Source organism: Dipteris shenzhenensis, chromosome 30 (genome assembly GCF_047967505.1).
Source record: "Dipteris shenzhenensis isolate YYH24624 ecotype China chromosome 30, Dip_SZ_1.0, whole genome shotgun sequence".
Taxonomy (NCBI): domain Eukaryota; kingdom Viridiplantae; phylum Streptophyta; class Polypodiopsida; order Gleicheniales; family Dipteridaceae; genus Dipteris; species Dipteris shenzhenensis.
Genome location: NC_141625.1, coordinates 10,781,619 through 10,801,919, shown reverse-complemented (window position 1 = coordinate 10,801,919; position 20,301 = coordinate 10,781,619). Strand labels below are relative to the sequence as shown.

Here is a 20,301-nt window from a genome sequence, read left to right as displayed (position 1 = left end):
GTGTCCCTTCATTCAATCATCCATAGTCTAATGTTTAAGAAATGAATTATCGTGACACATTTAAGAGCTCGCAAGTCAAGCACTTATTGTATTTTCTAATAGACTGATGAGAAAAAACTGGGTGCATGCAAAAGGTGAATGGGAGAGAAAAAGGGGGGGGGGGGGAATACAATTGTTTGAGGCTGTAGTTCTTGCAAATATTCAAATTAAAAAAGACTTAGCAAGCCTTGTAATAAGCTGGCTAAGAACTCACTTCCAAATCCATGCCAAAAAATATGAAAAAAAGCATAACTATACCCATAGACGAGAAACTTCTCCAAGTTGCATGTCCATTACTCCTTCATCCCAACCTACTTCAAAATATTCCAATTAAAACTCCAACTAAGAAAGACAATGACACAAGAATTGATTTTACAAACTCCTTTAAGCAAACACCTTGTCAACCCAAATTATACTATCATGAAGTAATAAAAACTCGGAGCACAAGCGCAGATATGCTTTAATGAGAGAGTAGCAAGAGTCCTGATTCTTAGACAGACACACAACCTGAAAGGTACAAGAATTTGGATAGCTTTGGAGCTTACTCGAACCCAGCTCAAACAAAGAGACATTGAACTCACTAAAGTGAAGGAAGCATGCAAGGAGGGTAAATGGGCAGGCTACCGGGATGGACTAGCTTTGATTCGAGATTTCAAATCGAAACCCAAAGACTCTCAATCTTAAACTGATGTTATTCAATCTGGCTTTCTAAGATAGTATTTAGTACTTAGTTATGCATCTAATAATTGGGGCTGACTTGCCTTGAGCACTCCCTCAACTCTCTGGATATCCAGATATATTTGCAACTTTTTGGTGTGTACTTTGTACATATATATATATATATATATATGTATCCCATAGGCCCATGAGGTCTTCCGAGGACGTTAATATACTCTCTCTCTCTCTCTCTCTCTCTCTCTCTCTCTCAAAGAAAGAATGAAATCTAATGAATGAAATATTTAAAACATAAAACTAAAGGAACCACTTGCACTTATGTACCACCTCCTACAATGATGCAATATTAACTCTTTTTTAATATTGCATTCTCAATTGAAAAAACTAAAATAAAAGCGGGTTGCTTAGCTTCCTGCTATTTTTTTTCAACTTATGTTTATTTATTCTAAACATGCCCAATGCCGATACACCGAAAATAAAAGACTTGATATCTAAGATAGTGCATACTTTTTTCATTATTTTTCTTGGATTATACATCTTGTGTATTAGCAAAGTGATCAAATTACTACATTGAGTGATAAAAGATTCCTTAGTTGTACAAAGGTAGGAAAATCTACGAAATTGGGAAAAAATGACTCCATATTTTGCCAAATCATAAATGTTTGAGTCAATGTGAGGCATTTTTTTAATGTGCAAACACTATATTCAGGTTGTTGACATTTATCATATATATCAACCTCTAATCCTACGGTAGATTGAGAGTCTAAGATCTAAGAAAACACAAGAAACCCCTCTTGAAGTGCAGTTTTCACAAGAGTCATGAAGATAGCACAAGCGCCTTTGTACACAAGGTCTTGAAAGTCAAGAAAATATGGAACAATAAATGATCTTTAGGATGCCCAACTTGCTAAGCTTATGTAAAAATGATAGGGCAAGTATTGATAGAGATATAGTGTCGCAGCTGCCCAGAGGCCCAAATCTGATTTGCACTTCTTCCAAGAGACTTCCAAACCAAGTGCCTATCAAAATCGCACTTTTCTATGCAATTTAGAGCTTCCAGGCAGCTCAATTTGCTTCCAGACTTGGTGATCCTCTTCTAGGAGGTTTTCAAGGGTTGCTTTTGCTTATTTTCTCTTGCCAGCATGCCAGAGATCTTGCCAAGGAATTTCGTTTTTCCATGCTAACTAGGCTTCCCAGGGTTTCAGGAGCTTTCCTATAGGTTGATTGCTTTCTGGGGACTTTCCTACTGTCTCAAAACCTTCAGATCCTTTTGCTTTGCACAGCTGGCCTTTCAAATGGCGGGAACAACCATGTGTGGTTGTTTTGCTCACTTCTGTCTTGCTAGGATTCCCTTGACAGTATTCAGAGCTACCAAGATGGATAGGGCTGATTTCTCTCTTACTAGGACTCCCCAGGGGGTATCAGAGTTGTCAGGTTAGAACCCTCAGCCAGATTCGGAAGAAGGGCTACTATGGAATGTTGCACTAGACTGGGATGCATTTTCTGTGATTGCAGAGCAGGACGGAAGCGCCTGTGATCAGATTATTCAGTTGGCTATTTGTGGACTGATGCACTGCGGTGCTACTCTTGTATTTGCAAGCATTTTGAATAAAAGCTAAAGAAATACCGAAAGGGGCACTAAATCTTTCAGAAAATTCTCTTATGATTGGCTCTGGAACCAATACAGAAAGTTACCCAACCATAAGAAATTTATGAAAAATGTATGGGGTGATAAATATTTTTGGAAAATTTGTGAACTCTCAAGGATCATCTTTTCATGCATGGTATTGACAAGGCTTCTAATAACATTGCATTGGTGTGTCAAAAATTTGCAACCGAACTCCAGGCATTTTTTGTAACACCTCTATCCACTAAATTGCCATTTATTATGGGTATATACAAAGCCCATAAGAACACTTTTAGATGGATTACCAATGCTGCTGGTTGCACTTATGATGAAATTGGACTTATCAATACATGCATATTAAAAACATGCGTTTCACAACTTAAAAGTAAATGTGCTAAAACGCAGCATGAGCTCTTTCTCAGAGGTGGGGTCAATTGTTCTTGTTGGTGGGGGATTGAATCCCTCTACGACTACACTCTAAATCTTCCCATCAAAATATTTAGTATTTTTTCCACTGACATAGCACAATGCTATGTAAGCATTCCCCTAGAAGGGGAACTTGGTCTAGTTAATGTCATAAGGAAGGTAATTCAAGGATAGTAGCTTCAATTTTATCTCTTTTCAAAAAAAGCCGCACTCTCCAATTGAAGGTATATGGACATTAACAGGTTAAACTATGATATGGAGGCAGTCATTAAAATTAATTCATGGCTCATTTCCAACATGTACGTTCAACTTAACAACATGACCTAGAGGCAAAATAAGGGAATTCCTATGGGCTTATCTTGCTCACCCATTTGGTGCATGTTGGATTGGGGGGCTCACTCAATGGAAGTGAAAGAGCTCTTGATCTCTCAATCATCACACTCTCTCATACTCTCGCATACGGATCGCAGTGCCTCAACGGAAGGCAAGGATGCTTTGATATTTTGACAAAATATGAAGAGGGGAGAGGAGAAGAGTGGAGATGAGGAGAGAGGGCACAGCTAGAGGGCACACTACAAATGACTAATGGTACACTAGATTTAGTTAAAAATGTAGAATATATACAAACCCATTTAGGGTTAGGGTTAGGGCATCTAACCCTTTCCTTTATAGCACTCTATTAGGTTAGTGCTATGCACATATGATCACGGGATGGTGCTATGCACACATGATCACATGATGTTGAGCGTGAACTCTCGACAAGCTCTTGCAAGCAAATTATCTTTGTAGAGACGATGCTTTCGCATGAGTCAATGTCAATTTTGTGTGTGTGAAATGATCTCATGTTCAATGAAAAGAAAATATAATGGAATTATCCATGCTGAAGTCTAGCTAGTGCATTGGCCATGCATGCATGCTTGCAAGTTGACAGATTTTATCCAAAATTGATTGGTCTACTTTGATGTTCTTATCTTCCAGGGGATGTGTTATGTAGAGTTTTGCTAGGTCACGCACACGCAATAATGCTCTATATGCAAGGGTGTGTGCCTTGATGTTGAAAGGGTTGAAGGTAAGGGAGTCCATCGAAAGTTCTTGTGCGCAATGTATTATTCTTGCTGCAGTAGGTTGTATTAGGAATTGGTGTCAGCACATTGTGTTTAGGTGGTTTTTGCCTACTTGGAACTCGCATGTGAACAACGACATGCCATCTTTGTAAGAAAAGAGTGCATTTATTTGTCTATGTTCACATTATTAAAATCAATCCAAATGACCCATGGCTTGTTGGCCATGTCATCATCCATGAAGATGCCATCTACTCCGTTCACAAGGCCAGCCGCCACAATGCCTATGTTTATGGAGCAAATCTCAACGATTATTCCCAGCTTCAATTTTAATTCTATGTGCAAGCCTCCTATTACCTTTGGGTCAGATGGAATTTTTATTGTCTTTTGTATTTGCATGAAAAAATCCAATTCTCCTTCATAGGGCAAATCCCTACACAAGAGCACATCTAATCCTCCAAACGGTTGTTGGTGGTTGTGTTTGTTGATTTGATGCATACGCATGTCCACTACAATGAATGTGTTTTGTCCCACCAAGGAAATCTCATCGAACAAAATTAGTTGCATGTCTTTGTACATAAGGGAAAGGGTTTGAAGCTTGTACGCTATTAGGATCTTATAAGATGATGTTAAGAAAGGCAAATGAAGAGAAAAAACTATTGTGATCCACCTATGTTGTACATTACCTTGCCAATATGCGAGAAGCAAAGCTTTTGGCAATTCCACATTTGAGTCTTGTTGGTGTGAATAATATAAAAGTGCTTGCACCAATTGTAACAGAGTGACAATCTTACATGTCTCAGCATTCCTCGACAAGAACAAGCACAAAGGCAAGTCATTGTGCAAACATTTCATGAGGACGTCCTTGAGCGAGAGCCATTGCATTGTGTTTAATTTACATAGAGTAGTATGGTACTCTTCGTTGGGCATTAGTTTGTACGTGAAATCTTTTGGGTAGTTGAACATAGGCACCCTATATCTCATGTCAAATTCTCTTTGGAGGCCAAAGTCATTGGTATCTATTGGGATCCCACCTTGTGCTAAGATTGGTTAAAAGAAGGCTCTTGTACTCTTGAGCCACGCATGAGGCATAATGTGTTGGTTAAATTTGCATCTATTCACATCGATTTCATGTTGTTCATGGTTGTACCTATCATGCCATGTAGAAAAATGTCATTGAGAAGATGCTCTTGATCCTTGAAAGGCAAGTATAGCAAGAAAAAGTTTCCTGTAATGATTCTCTAGGTCTTTTGCCTTGCTATATTTGCGTTTTTTCGTTGCTTGCTTGCAATTGTTGAATGTGCTTGCAAATTCAACCAAGCATATGTCTTGGATTTGCATGCCCCTCTTCGCATATTTTCCAATAATGTCTTCAAAGAAAATGTCAGTAATTACAGGTCCAATCTTCTCAAGAATTTTGTGTTCTTTCAATGGACTTGTGTTAATATAAACAAGTGAGTACAAATGAGAGTGCTCTCAATGGAAGCAATAACGGAAGAGGGAGAGAGAGAGACAGAGAGCCACATAAGTTTTGGTGGGTGTAGAACCACCCTAATCTTCTTTTTCATTCATTTATATATGTGTTTGAGTATTGTACATAACTGGGGTAAAGGCACAATGACCTTTAACCCCCACAACCTCCCACTTAAAGGACAATGTGCCTTTAAGGGAGAACAACCAGGGAGCATACTATCCAATGCCCATCAATACACGACAATACTTAAACCGTTGACTAGGTAGACTCTTTGTCAGCATATCTGCAGGGTTATCATCTGTATGAACCTTGACAAGCTCTATGCGCTTGTCCTCAAGTACCTCCCTGCTGATGAAATGGTACCTGACCTCAATGTGTTTGGTCTTTGCATGAAAGATTGGATTTCGTGCTAGCTAAATACCACTCATGGAATCACTATGCAATGTCGGTACACCTGTATGAATCCCCAAATCTCCCACTAGCCGATCAAGCCATATACCCTCCTTGCAACCAGAGTGATTTTCATAAGGTATGATCAAGAAATCATGGTCCCACGAAAATGACCGCTACTGAAAATAGAACCTGAGATGCCTCAAAACATGGGTGCCATTGCATAATCGGACTCAGCAAGAAAATCTGCAAATATCTCTCTTCTGCTGGAACTCCAAAATCCCAACCGATGAGTGAGAAATGGGAGTCAACTTAGAACAAAGGTCCATCAACCCTCACCTCACGATTCTCTTGTCTCATGGTGGGGCACCTCCTAAACAATCTAAGCTTATCAAGAACTATGCAATTAATAAGAACACAAAAAGATCACTCCGTAAAGTCTTTATAACCGGTGGCTCAAGAAGTGTATGCAGAAGGTGTGTGGACCTTTCTTCTTTGTGTCTATGAAAATCTCTATCCAGGTCTTCTCATTCTTAATTGCTAGATTGTATCATTGTGTAGGATCAAATAGTAGACTTGCTAACTATTGCTACACATATAGTGTAAGCAAAGCATTTTTTTTATTGTTCTACAAATAGCTCTATGTGCCAAAGACTTTACAAAAAGTGCTAGGATGTGTGATTAGTGCTAGAAGCGGCAAAACATTCCACCTGGGTGTTTGATTTCTTTATGCTTGCCTTTACAAAGAAGTTATGCGAGTCATTTATTGGGCTTCTCTACTAGATTGCCACTATAAGGGGGTTTTCTACTATAGATACTTGGTTTCAGATAGTACCTTAAATCTAATCTGTGTGAGCTTACGGAAATAGCTCATAGAATTAGAGAGATCAGCCTTACATACTTTTTCTTTTAAGGGTTTCCAAATATATTTTGTGGGCAGATTTGTGGCAGTTTAAAAACATGGATAGTATTTATCATGATTGCATGGATTGTATTCAAAGTAGCTTCACCTTTGTTTACTATTACTTACTAGTAACATTGAAGTGGAAATTGTTTTCATTTTATTGAGAATACATAAAACCAAAAAATTACCCTTCGTTATTTGTATCTTTCACAATGACTAATTAAAGATGATATGTTTGCAAATAAGCTCTCATACAATATGGGCAATTGCAAGCATTAAACTAATGTTGAATACATTTAGAAATGCAATAAGCATAGGTAACACAAAATATTTACAAGTGCCATTAAATCAAAAGCAAGATCTAATTTGTGTGAAATTTACTTTGGCAGTCGTTTCACTCTTAGCATTGATTATATTTTCAATATGTTGTTGCTGCAGCAAATAGGGTGTCATCATTATTTGAAAAATTATGCAATTATTTGGAGACACCTTTGGATGCAAATGAGGCAAACTCAAACAACAGACTAGAGGTTTTCGTAGAACACAAAACACTAGCACCAGCTCTTGTAGATATATTCTTAGGGGATGCAAATAGTTTGACATTGCTTAGCATTAGCCAAGTCATTGATGCTATCACACATAGGTTTGCTTTTGAAGGCAAAATTCTTACGAAATATGGCACTTTCAAGGCAAAGGGTGCAACATATGCAACAAGTTTGCGAGCTAACTTAACTGACTGACACAACTGTGAGACAGTGACATTAGTTGTTCCTCATGCTATTGTGATACAAGGATGTGTTGGTCCTCGATTCTTTCTACAAGATAGAGAGTGCAGCCCCTTGCAAGAAAGGACCTAGCGAGGGCGGGAGTTGCTTCTACTCATTACACATAAATGCAACCACATTGGTGGTGAAGGCTGAGGCCTTTGATGGTGTCATATACTTTGTGTCTGAGTCATCCATAGCTTTATACTTTGTGTCTGAGTCATCCATAGCTTTATACACACCATGGTTAGCCTCAAAGATTAAATAAAATGGAGGCACGATCTCAATTAATATGGGCACAATAAGTTTTGATGTTATAAAAATGGATGGTGATAATGGTATGGCAAACCAAGTAATTGTATCAGATGGTCCTCGTGACAAAGCTAGTGTAAGCATTTGGTGCCTCTAGTTCTTCGTGCACTTCTAGGGTGTTTCCAAGTACTTATACTTTGATTTGTGCAACTCTCATTCATGAGTGAATGGCGGAGTGTTCTCATGTGGTTGATTCAGGAGTATAATGACAATGGGATCGTTTCATGCACGAGTGCAAAAAGTACACTGGGTTTCTTTGATTTTACCATTCTAGACAATGACAAAAGAAATGAGCTTTGGCAAGCATTTGTGAGTAGGTTTCCAACCTTGGCTATCGACAAAGAGTAAGTCTTTTCATATAAATTCCTTATGCACATTTCTAAGTTCTATACTAACACAATCTCATCTGTTTGGCAAGATCATGGCATTTTACACTCCACAAACCTCAATGTGCAAGTAGTAGAGTACCAATGCGGTTTGCCATGACCTAGTGTACCCTTTTTGCTATGCTTGTAATTGATCATGAAAGTATCCTTGTTGAAAGGCCACACATGTGAAATGGCACATGTGTTGCTATACTTGTAACTCCATCCAATTGATCATGAAATTATCCTTGTTGAAAGGCCGCACCTACCTTTGCAATAGCTCTGAGGTGTCAGTCACAATCTGTGGTGTGCCCACATGGACACTTTGCTTGGCCTTGAGTCACCTTTCTTGGACTTGTACAATGAGAGTGTTCTACATGTTCGTTCCATGCTCCTTGGCATTAAGCCAAATGGTAGCTTCACCATCAACAATAGTTCCAGTCACCTAGTTGCCTATGAGGTGAATGCATGAATAAAGATTTCAAGCCATGTAACTTTGTTGGGAATGTGAAGTTGATTTTTGTTTTCTAATTTAAATATTGAAGCTTGTTTAATTATATTTTTCCCCATTCAAATGAAGGTAAAATGGTTGCAATTGCCTTTGATAATGATATGTTAGCCTTACAAACACCAAATAGAAAATGAAAGCCAATGAATATACAAGAAGACCTTGATGCATATGACCTTACAATGAAAAACATCTTCACATAGAAAAATCCAAGATACTTAGACTTACTGCTTGGTCGATTTTCTCCCATGTTATTCATATGCAATGCTTCTTGACTTGCTTTTTGAGCTGAGTTTTGTTAGCTATGTTGCTATCACAGTGCCAAAATTTCCAAAATTCGTCCAAATTTTTTTGTTGTTGATCATATGGTTCTTACTGTGAAGAATGCATCCAATTCACAAGCCTTGCTTCATGATTATTTGAAAAAGTCATCTATTGTTACATTTTGGGTGCAAGTGTCATTCTAAGATTTGATAATGGAGACATGGCAAATACACGCAGTTTCTACTTGGGTGAGTTAGGTACCCCTACTGAGATAACGCCTCTCCACATGAAGCAGCACAAGTGGCCCTACGTCATGTGGGCTGATGAGCATGAAAATGCACTTTTGCTCTTGATGAACAACATGTTAGGTTTGACAACGAAGGAGTTTGCAACTAATTACATAGCTTTGCACCCACACTACAAGTAGTCCTTAAATGCCATCATGAAGAAAACTTACAAGGCAAGGAAAACTTTATCAGTACAAGTGCAAATAATTGCCCTTGCATCATCTACATGCCCTTTGCATTGTGAATTGATGCCTTGTAGTAGCAACGCAAACAATGTACAAGGAAATAACAGCCAAAATGCAATGCCATCTAGTATGAACCACAAATACTCATGATGTATAAGAGAAAAGGACTTGAAAAGTATACAAGAAACCCCGTCACTCACTTGCATTTGTTGTGGCTCCTTGAACTTCAGAAGCAAACTGTGGAAGATTGCCATTGCAATTGAGTGTGACACCAGCTTATTGCCATGGACATTGAGCTAAAAGGAAAAGTTATATGCACATTCTTCTTGAGTTAAATCCAAAATGTAGAAGTACTTAAGTTTGCATCAAAGAACAAGGTGTTACAACCAAGGACAAAGTATACAAGCATTTTAAACAGTTTTAATGCACACCTTGTGGTGATAAGAATACCCTTAATGTAAATTCATGAGTAAACATACGATGGTCAATATGGACTCTACGGTGCCATTGTCAACGTTTTTACAGAACAGCAAGCAAGATGAATGGGAGAAGGAAAAAGAAACATGGGAAATTGAAAAAACAACCTCACTGACAAAGTGCAAGCACGGGACATGCAAGGGGCACCAGATGGGACGTGCAAGGCAATGGAAGATCTAAAAATGAGAAGCTCAAGAAAAAGGAGATGGTAGCCTTATAGACTACCATACATGGGAAGCATGCTGAGTTCACATAGCAAAACTGACTAAGGGAAATGTAGATATGCTAGAATGGAAGAATGTGGTTAAGAAGGGTGCAACAGCCCCTAAGAAAGAGATCATCTATGAAGCTCTGGAAGAAGAGAAAAGAAGAAAAAACAAGGCCTTTAATGTCTTGATCAAAGGCTTAACAGTTGGAGATACCCCTATGTTAGATGCCAAGATTTTGTTTGCCAAAATGGGAGTCAACCTCACATGCGAGACAGCATGGAGAGTTGGTAAATATGAGACCCCAACAAGACCTCTTGTAATGAAACTTTGAACAGCTATGGATAGGTCTACCCTCATGAGCATGAGGACAACCTTGAAGGGGACCAGAATATACTTGGATGATGACCTCACATTGCTATAGTAGGAGCATCGAAGAGAGGGAATGGTACGGGTTATGCCAGCAAGAGATGCAGGTAAATGGGCTGTCTATAGGGATGGCAAAGTGATTATCATAGAGAGAGCAAACACGGGAGAAAGGGAAGGAAGAGAAGTGGAAGAAATAGACAGCACATGATGGTGTCAGACCTAGGAGACAAGAGCACCAGAAGGACTGAAAATGGTAGCCTGGAACTACAATGGCACCCTCTCATTTAACCTAGGAGGTTTCCTGGAGACATACACTGATAGGGATAGTTATTTATACCAAGACATACGAGAGCCTAGAGAGAGGGCTACCCACCGTGATAGGATACACATGGGAATCTACCCATAGGAAGAAACTAAGGGGGGACAGTGGAATACGAGGCTCTGGGGGTGTGGCTATCCTCTTTAAGTTAGTCCTCAGGCCACTCCTTTCAGAGCTTAGGAAAGAGGAACATGCACGGCACATGTGCATTAGAGTTCAGATACGAGAGGCATATGACCGATCTTCATTGCAGTGTGCTACTTTCCTCCGAATACATCATCCTATGCATGTGAGGTTGCCATAGAAGGGAACAGCCTATATGAGAGTATACACGATGATATCACAGAGTTCTCTACACAGGGGGACACCCTCCTCCATGGTGACTTCAATGCATGCACAGGGGACAACCAAGTAAGACTACTTGACTTTGCATTTGATTCCCTCATAGTACTAAAGTTAGATGCAATTGAGCTCGGGATAGTGAGACACTTAGCAAATTCCCCACATGTGACAAGGTATGGACGGCACCTACTTGCTATGGGAGCAGTATATGATCTGATCATATACAACGGCCTTTAGAGATGGCCATCATCTGGTGGACTCACTTGTTTCCCACATGGAGGGGGGACATGCATAGTGGACTACCTGATGGGATCCCTTGCCTTCGCATCTCAGATTCATGACTTTGTAGTACCCCCTACCCCACTCGGGGCTGATCACTCATACCTAACATTCTGTATTTTTGCTACCAAGCCAATCAATAGAGAGAGCCCTCCATGCACCCACCTGACCCATGTTCACTTTGACTAGACCCTCGATCCATTTTACGTAAGTCACTTAGCTTGAGAGCTTCCAACCCTACACAGAGCAGAGTTAGAAATTGCTTAGGTTTCAGCCACTTTGGCTTCAGTGGTACATGAGGCTACCATCATATCTTTTCCTACGACTCGACCCACACATGCCCCAGTTGGGAAGATGCCCCAAAACCCTTGGTATGATGATGAGGGTAGGGAGATGAGAGCTAACCCCACACACGAATAGGCCCTGGGATAGCTGACATCATCTGAGGCACATCACATCTCGCATCGGATGACACGGCGTAAGAAGTAGACTTTTCTCACTCACAAGATTGATGAGGTGGTCGTATCTTTTCAAGGGGGAGACCCGACTGAGGACTCCTATTAGAGGGGAAGCAGCCCATTCCCATCACGGACCCAGAGATTTGGCATAGAAATGCATACTCCGTGTATGAGATCCCAGGTCAGATGCCACTAGATATGTCCTCTATGCCCAAACCCACTACTAGTCACTTGTTCAATGCGCAGAATGGGAGGTCCTTTGTCTACACAACCAGAGAGCACCAGACCATGAGAGGCTACATACACAGAGCACTTCACACATGGATAGGAGGTCTTGGCCCCGGTTCTAGTGTAGCTATTCAACCATGCAGTACATCACCGGTTCCCATCTACTTGGAGCACTACCACCAATGTACCGATACATAAGGTAGGGGACCCTATGGATACTGGGAACTACCGCACTCTCATGATTGGTCACACTTTGGCGATCAGTAGTTATACAGAGTTCATGGACAATGGGCTCTTGGGCAGGCAAGCTTCCAGAGACAGCACTCCACACTAGACCATATTTTTACCCTGAGAGCCATCATCGAGGAGGCGAAGTCAAGATGCCACAAGGTCTACACTTTCTTTGTGGACTTTTGGAAGGCTTTTGACACAGTCCCTCCTCTGACCTGATCAAGCAACTACATGAGCTGCATCTCCCAGAGGTCATGATATGGGGAGTGATAAGTCTATACGAGTCTGTTAAAGTTCACGTTCCTGGGGGGCTATCAGATTGGGTTGAGAGCACCATAGCAGGGTTGCCCCCTCTCACCGACTCTCTTCAGGCTATACATTGATGAGATCACATCATTTGTTGATCGCCTAGGAGGATAGGGCTCCCTATTGGTGGCTGATTTGATGGTGCAGATACTACTATATGCAGATGACATAGTCCTCATTTTGTCCTCATCTGAGGGTTTGCATAAACACTTAGAGGCCTTGGAGATGTTTTGTAGAGAGAGGGACCTGACAATCAACCTTGCGAAAACCAAGGTTATGAACTCCAACATAGCAATGCTTTATCAACATCGACATCAACATAGTTTCACTTATCGTGGGGAGCCAGTGAAGATAGTGTAGTCTCACACGTACCTAGGGGTGGTATTCAGGGACCAGGCTTCACAATGACCCATGCCGCCAGAGCATGACTCATACGAGGGAAGGGGGCCCTGGCCCATTTAGAGAGACAGTGATTCTAGATGCATTTCTAGGATCCACTGATGAAGGGCTGTGACACTCTTGTGAGACCGGCTGCCATGTACGCAGCACCTTTTTGGGGGAGTGACCTTTCCGCTACTGGTTGGAAGGGATTTGAGAGGCTATAGGTGATCATGGGAACCAAGATGATTTGCAGTAAGCCTTCAATTCCCCATTAGATCATACAGGGAGAGTTCGCCATGACACCGCTCCATGTGGAAACCCTCTTCCAGACCGTGACACCCTCTTCATAGAGTTTGGGCCCTACCTCAGTGGAGATACTCGAGATTGGCACTAGAGTCATCCCGATGCCTAGCAAAGAGATGCTTTTATACAGCCTGGTATGTGGGAGTGTCCACATGGTTTGATAGCCATGGTATCCAAGTGGATAGGCTCCCCCCCTTTCACTATAGCGTAGATGCATCCTTCCACACGATGAGATTAACCATATCATACGGTTAGACCTTCGTTAGCTTCACACATCTCAGACTTGGGGGGGGGGAATCAGGAGTTCCCCACCAAGACCCAATTCTATCATGACCACTTTCTGAGGATATTGGAGCATGGTCTCATCATTAGGCCTCAAAATCTCAAGGATAGGAGAGTTTCCAGGCCTTGTAGATTGCTATTGGACAAATACGAGTCTCGTCCCATCAGTTACTACGGATTGAGGCTAGGAGAGCAACCGGCATAACTAGAGAGCAGTGGGTCTATAGACTATGCACAATGGAGGAGGTCGAGACAGAGGAGCATTTTCTATGTGTTTGTCCGGTGCCTACTATGAGATCCGAGGGTGATACCACTTCCTCTTTTAGCAGGGGCTCGACTTTGGACCACTCACAGGGCTGATACATTTCCCCGACCAGATCTGCATTGAGCTCTACTTGATTGAGATGTAGAGAAACAGAGATTCCCTTGTGTGGCAGGCCAAAGATCAACTACAGTCGATGCTTAAGGACACCGAGCCAAACCGAGCATAGACACGCGTCACTGATTTTTATGCATCTGACGCACCAGATGAGATCGAGGGGGAGGAGCTCGAGGAGACGAGAGCACTATGGATCAAAGTGAGACCCGTCATCAACACGATATGGCTAGACGAGAGACACAGAGATCACACATGACATGTGGGGTAGCTAGAGCATGCATGATTGAGGTTCGACCTATCTCAACCCTCCTCAGAGGGGACCACCAGAGACAAGGCATTACTCTTGATGTAGCCCATCAAATACAAAGATCTAGGAGAGCGCGCCACCCGCCACCACGAGAGACAGCCCAACAGATAAAACAGATAAGTGAGCTCTTTGCATCACATCAAGGAGCCGGGCTATATAGAGCCTTCACATGTACTTGTAGCTCTGGTTCTAAGTAGTTGATTGCCCTCTTTTTCCTACTATGTTTTGTTCTAGTTGTACTAGGGTTTTTTTGCATTCTTATCATTTAGCACTCAACAAGGGCCTTAGTGTGCCCTTTGCTTCAGCCCACAGTGGCTTGTATGGGTTACATATATCTTGTATCTTTGTCTCATAGACCCGTGAGGTGTCCTAAAGACGTCAATACAACTCTCTCTCTCTCTCTCTCTTTCCCTCTCTTCGGGCAGTGCTCACGAGTACTTGTTGTGGGGGTTAAAGGTCATTGTGCCTTTACCCCAGTTATGTATAATACTCAAACACATATATAAATGAATGAAAAAGAAGATTAGGGTGGTTCTGCACCCACCAAAACTTGTGTGGCTCTCTATCTCTCTCTCTCCCTCTTTCGTTCTTGCTTCAGTTGAGAGCACTCTCAACTGGTATCAGAGCTCGGGTGATTTAGCTGAGCGTGTATGGAGCGTGTATGAATGCTTGGAAGCTCAGCAGCTTTGTAGAAGGAAGGAGAAGCTCTATGGGAAGCTTTGTGGGTGACTTTACTTGCATCCGAGTATGCAGAGACCTTGGAGGAACCTTTGGAAAAGTCACTTTGGTTTTGCGAAGTGGTTTTGAGAGCCTGTTAAGTGTTTTCAAAGAAAAAGTCGTTTTTTGAGCTTTTCCCTGTTCCGTTCGATGACAGAGTCTCCGTATTGACTTGTAGAGGCAACTATTGCTTACTTTTGGTGTCCACTTCACTTCAAGAGCTTGGAAACACCTTCCTTCTTGAATCTGGGATCATTTCATTGGATTTCTGACTCACTGTTTCAGTTCCTACGTTTTTTAGCCCAGGTGTTGGAACTCAAGTTTGGAGCAACCATTTGCAGATCTGTCAGTTCTGCAAAAAGTGAAGTAATAGGAAGGTCACTCATATCCATCTCACTAAAAAGTATTCTTGCTTGTATCCCCTCTTGCTTAGCTATGGACTCTCTAGATATTTCATGCTCAGCCACCCCTCCTATGAGATTGGGATGAAAGAAAGAAGGTGGTTGTTTGTGATTTAGGAGCATTGAATTAATAAACTAGACTCTTGACCTAATATCCCCAACAATCCCTTAAAGTTTCCTTTAGGGCTACATCAAACTAGGTTTTCAAAGAAGCTCTAATAGCCTCCTTGTACTATAATTTGGGCTTGATAGTATATCCAATCTCTTTCACTCCATATGGGAGGGTAAAAATACACAAGAGGACTAGATAGTACCTGCAATTATGGGTAATGTAAAAGAAACCTCCTTACTAGCCAAGCCTTACCCTTACATTTAGACATGGAATTACTAGCCAAGTTTTTACAATTTATAAGAAGTGCAGTCTCAAAATTGTCTTTAGGTGGTCCACATTTCGAAAAAGTATCTCGCAAAGACACCCTAGCGCAAAAATTTGAATTTTTTAAAAGTGCCCAAAATGGCCCAAAACTCTATGGCTCCTTTGGAAGATCGCAACAACAAGCCACGAAAAAGCACCTTGCACATTGAAGTTGCACTAGAGTATGCCACGACTCAGCAATGCCATGGCCACATGATTGTCAATAAAGATACACTTAAATTGACACCACCTTTGCACACTCCTCCTTGTACTCATCCAATCAATCAAAATTCGAGCTATATACTTGTGTCCAATGCATGCCAGATAACTACTTACTCTACATGCAAGCCCGGTGGTGCATTTTACATTGTTAAATTGACACCACCCTTGCACTCAACCATCTAATATCCTCTCTCACAATGAACTCGACACAACAAATTCCAAAACTCGCCATCTAGCCCTCTTGCTAATGGATCCCTCTAGCCCACCATCTAGACCCTCTTTTCCAATGATGCCCTCCTCCCCAATGGATCCCTTTGGCTCACCATCAAGCCCCTCCCATCTTGAAATCCTAAGACATAGCCCTATGGAGCTTCAAATGCCTAATATAGATTCTCTTATCACTTTGCTAAGAAGATGAAAGAAGTGAAAGTTAAGGAGGAATATATTGTCTATCATAATAATGAGAAAATGATTACCATGTGGATAGACTCGAAACGACCAAAATAGGCCCTGGGTCCGTCGTAGTGATGCTTCCATCTCCAGTGTCTTAAATCGAGGCCCTGGGGTTGGCAGAAGTAGGCCAAGGGCTGGGGAGGGATGGCAAGGGTGATCGTCAAGCTCAAGTGGAAGTAGCGAAGTAGGGGGGCAACACAGAGAGCTTGTTTTTAAACATAATTCAAGGCTATTCTTTAGAGGGTTCTGAAGGAGGGACACTTGGCTTTCCCCCAATTAACCCCCATATCCCCCTTCACCCCCTCTCCCCCTTCACCCGCCCCCCATGAACTAATAGGCTAATTGGATTTTTTCAAAGAGGGCCTCCAAATAGACCTAACACTTGTAGCAAATTTTTGTGGAAGAAACATGAAGTGACAAATTTTTTTCAACACCCATGGTCTCCTTGCCACTGTCAATGTCACATCATTCTACAAACTAGGATGCTTGACCAACTCCTAAGAATATTGTAAGTAGCTAATAATAAGCCAATTGATCTATCGGCTTAGAATGTGCCACATGGCTTTAGGATTTTAGAGTTTCATAAGTGCTGGCCAAGTAAAGAAGGATTGCATCCAATTTTCAAAAAGCTTCCTACAACTCCATAAAAGATCCGTGTGCCTGTACTGGTTCTTCTAGACCAAAGGCCTCGGTTTCTCCATATTGCCGCATTGTAGGACTTTTACTCGCATCCACCTTAAGATAGATATGGTAGGTTTACGCCTGCGACATTCAACATCCATGTTGTGGTATTGCAATTCGGAATACTTCCAATGGATAACTTTCGAGTGTGGTGAACGAATTGGATAGGAACTGCGAATTCAATCTCCGTATGCGGCGTCGCTTTGTTCGTTTTTCTCCTTATCCGATTTACTTTACAGCACATAAGCTGGGTAATCACGTAAGGGACTCTGATCGTGCCAAAAACCTTATAAATAGAGCTCCTGTCTGTATTGGAGGGACATCCATTTGCCCTGCCGAACCTTTCTCGACAAACTTAACTTCATCTGAGTTTTGTTTTCACCATCAAACCTTGTTTCCCATTCTCTCTCCTCCCGCCGCTGCGATGGCAAAGATCTTCAGTCACGATATCGAAGTGCAAGTTTCAGCCAAGAGGATGTGGTATGGCGCTTTCAAGGACGCCCATAACTGCCTCCCCAAGGCCTTGCCGGAGAAAGTAGCGGCTGTAGAATACACAGAGGCCCAGGCGACAGAGACTGGGTGTGTAAGAATCATGAAATTCCACAAGGGTGGGTCCAATTTTCGCATGCATTCTGAAGGCTAAAGAATAGTATTGTCTCTTCTGTTGTTAGACTTAAACGTTGTTCTCGTCTGATGTTTATAACTGATCTACCATGAAGCTTGATATAATTGTCACTGGTTGGCCACAGGTCACAGTGCACACCTCGCTAAAGAGAAGCATCATCAAGAGGTGCTCTTTGTGAAAGAGAAGATACAAGAAGTGGATCGCGAGTCATTGAAGTACAAGGCCGTTGTGGTCGAAGGAGGCTCATTGGGTACGACTTTCAAGAGTTACAAGAACACCTTTGAATTCAAAGAAGGAGCCCATGCAAATACTTGCATGGTGCACTGGACTATCGAATACGAGGCTCTTACGGAGCAGCATGAGAGCCTGAATCGAGTTAAAGAAGGCGTCATCAGAACTTTAAAGGCCGTCGAGGCTTACTTGCTAAAACACAACGACTACAATGCATGAACTTTGACGCTCCAGAATGCACTGGCATAAATAAGACGATATAGAGCTTGAAGCTCCTGGCAGTATACATCTCCGACGTTCTAGCAGATGTTACATGGCACACAGTTTAACCTTAACCTGTATCTTTAAGTCTTTATAAATTATCTTGTTTTTGGGCTTTGAATTTTTTGGAGGATTAAATCACCATAGCTAATCTTGAATTTTTGAAAAAATTTGAACAACTTCACGTATCAAAATGAAGGCGTTTGAGTCCCTTGCAATTTTTGCAAGTGACAGCAGGTATTATGTTTTTTGTAGCAGCGGATCGAATACCGAATTAATGAGGGATGAAAAAGCTCTAAATTAAAAGATGGATCGAAAGATGCATCTTGTATAGGTAGGCAATGATCACCATCTGATTGAGGTGAAGTAACAACAGTGGACTCAATTATAATTTGAACATCTGATTCAACCATGGTCCCTACATCCAAATAGGTAGAGTATCATCAGTTGACGCACATCTGATACCACGATCTTGCATTGGAGTCTCCATAAATCCATCTAAGGAGATAAAAGATGGGCTCCATTTTAACAGAAGGAGGCTTTGTTTTAGATACTTTATCATCTTTAAAATTCAAAGATACCTTTGCATCACTTTTAGATAAATCTTGAAATGAATTTTCAATCACCATTGTTGGAGAAATCATAATCGACTCGACACCATGTTTCTTAAGGAGGATTAGAAGGACAAGCAAGCATGGATGGGGAATATTTATTCGACGAGGGGGGTACTATAGTCGTTTGCAAAATGCCCAATTTGCTTACATTTATCATAACAAGCATTCGAAAAAGAGGCAAATTGAAGCTTAATGCGAAGAGGGGAATCAAGTCCTAATCCAATATCCAAAAAGGCAGGTATATGGAGTTGCATATCCCATGATCACAAACATGAACATCTCGACCTGGTGTATAGAAACTAATTTTTAGCATGTGAAGGATTTTACCTTGTAAAGCCGCCACTAAGGAAAGATCAGAAAATAAGAGAAATTGAGAGGTTCTTCAATGTAATCCAGACCAAGTAGTGAGACATGAATTGTTTCGCCAGATCAAAGTGTGGATCCCAAGGCATCACATGAGCAATCATCCCTTGGGCCCTTCAAATTCCAACTTGGCAAGCAAGATGATATACCACATTGTGAGAGGTACAATGGGTGCAGTAGAAGCCTTTGTTGAGGAAGATGAAAAAGCGTATCTTATCCTCATCTGTAACTACTTGGCCAAGTTATGAAGCTGCTAAATGCACGCTACAGTATACATAATATTGGAAAAAATATAGTACGAGGACTTTAATACATTGTTTAAAAGAATTTATCTCGATTAGTAGATAGCACAGATTCTCTTGAATCAAGCGTGTCCACATTATCATGCAATCCACATTCTCATTGCAATGCCACTCACTACTGTCGATTGACATTTCGCTCATGCTGTGATCAAGCTTTCTATTTTCTAGTTCAAGCTATCGCAGAAGGCCACTTATTGTTCTGCAATTGAAGCTATAGCATGCACGTCGGCAAGAGGTGAATTGTTGTCCTCTCTCTCTCACCGTGTTGTTTGTTTTTAACATTTTTCCCATTCCGTTTGATTGCATACAATCTTTCTTGTCTCATATTCATGTAACTTTGTTTGTGGACAGTTGAGCAAGCATGTCTCTGAAGAAAAGCTTAAGATCGCTAAGAAGTCCCTGAAGAAGAACTTTAAATCACCACAAACACTAGAGAAGAAGAAGATTCACATTAGGGGAGATTTAGGGTCTCAAAAGGGCCTCATAAGGAATGGATTAAGCTAATTAGAAGTGAACCTACTATGGTAACCCATGGGCTAAGGGACCCATAGCATTGACTCAACTGACATGGGTACCTTTATTTTGAAATTGGGCAACCTTGGTCTTTAGATGGAGGGGATGGTGGATAGATCAAAGGTCTAGGATGCCTTTACTGGATGGTGGATGCCCTTTGGTGGGCTCCAAAAGGCAAATTTTGACTTTGGGGAGGCCTCATTAAGAGGGAAAAGGTGGGTTTTAATATGGGCCCTTGATTTAAGTCCTAGATCAATGGATGAGATGGAGGCACCTAATGGAGGGAGGAGATTGAAGCACATTATGGAGGGCTAGGATTGAAGCGCATTTTGGATGGCTTAGATTGCTCACTTGC

General features: G+C 41.4%; 1 protein-coding gene across 1 annotated transcript; it reads left to right on the top strand.

Annotated features, from left to right (window-relative positions):
• The first annotated feature begins 17,365 nt into the window (after positions 1–17,365).
• On the top strand, positions 17,366–18,269 carry LOC147881707 (pathogenesis-related protein 1-like). The gene is made up of 2 exons (XM_087402043.1): positions 17,366–17,645; positions 17,787–18,269. The coding sequence occupies exons 1-2, from the start codon at positions 17,462–17,464 to the stop codon at positions 18,110–18,112; spliced, it is 510 nt and encodes a 169-aa protein (XP_087258169.1). The 5' UTR covers positions 17,366–17,461; the 3' UTR covers positions 18,113–18,269.
• The last annotated feature ends 2,032 nt before the right edge of the window (positions 18,270–20,301 follow it).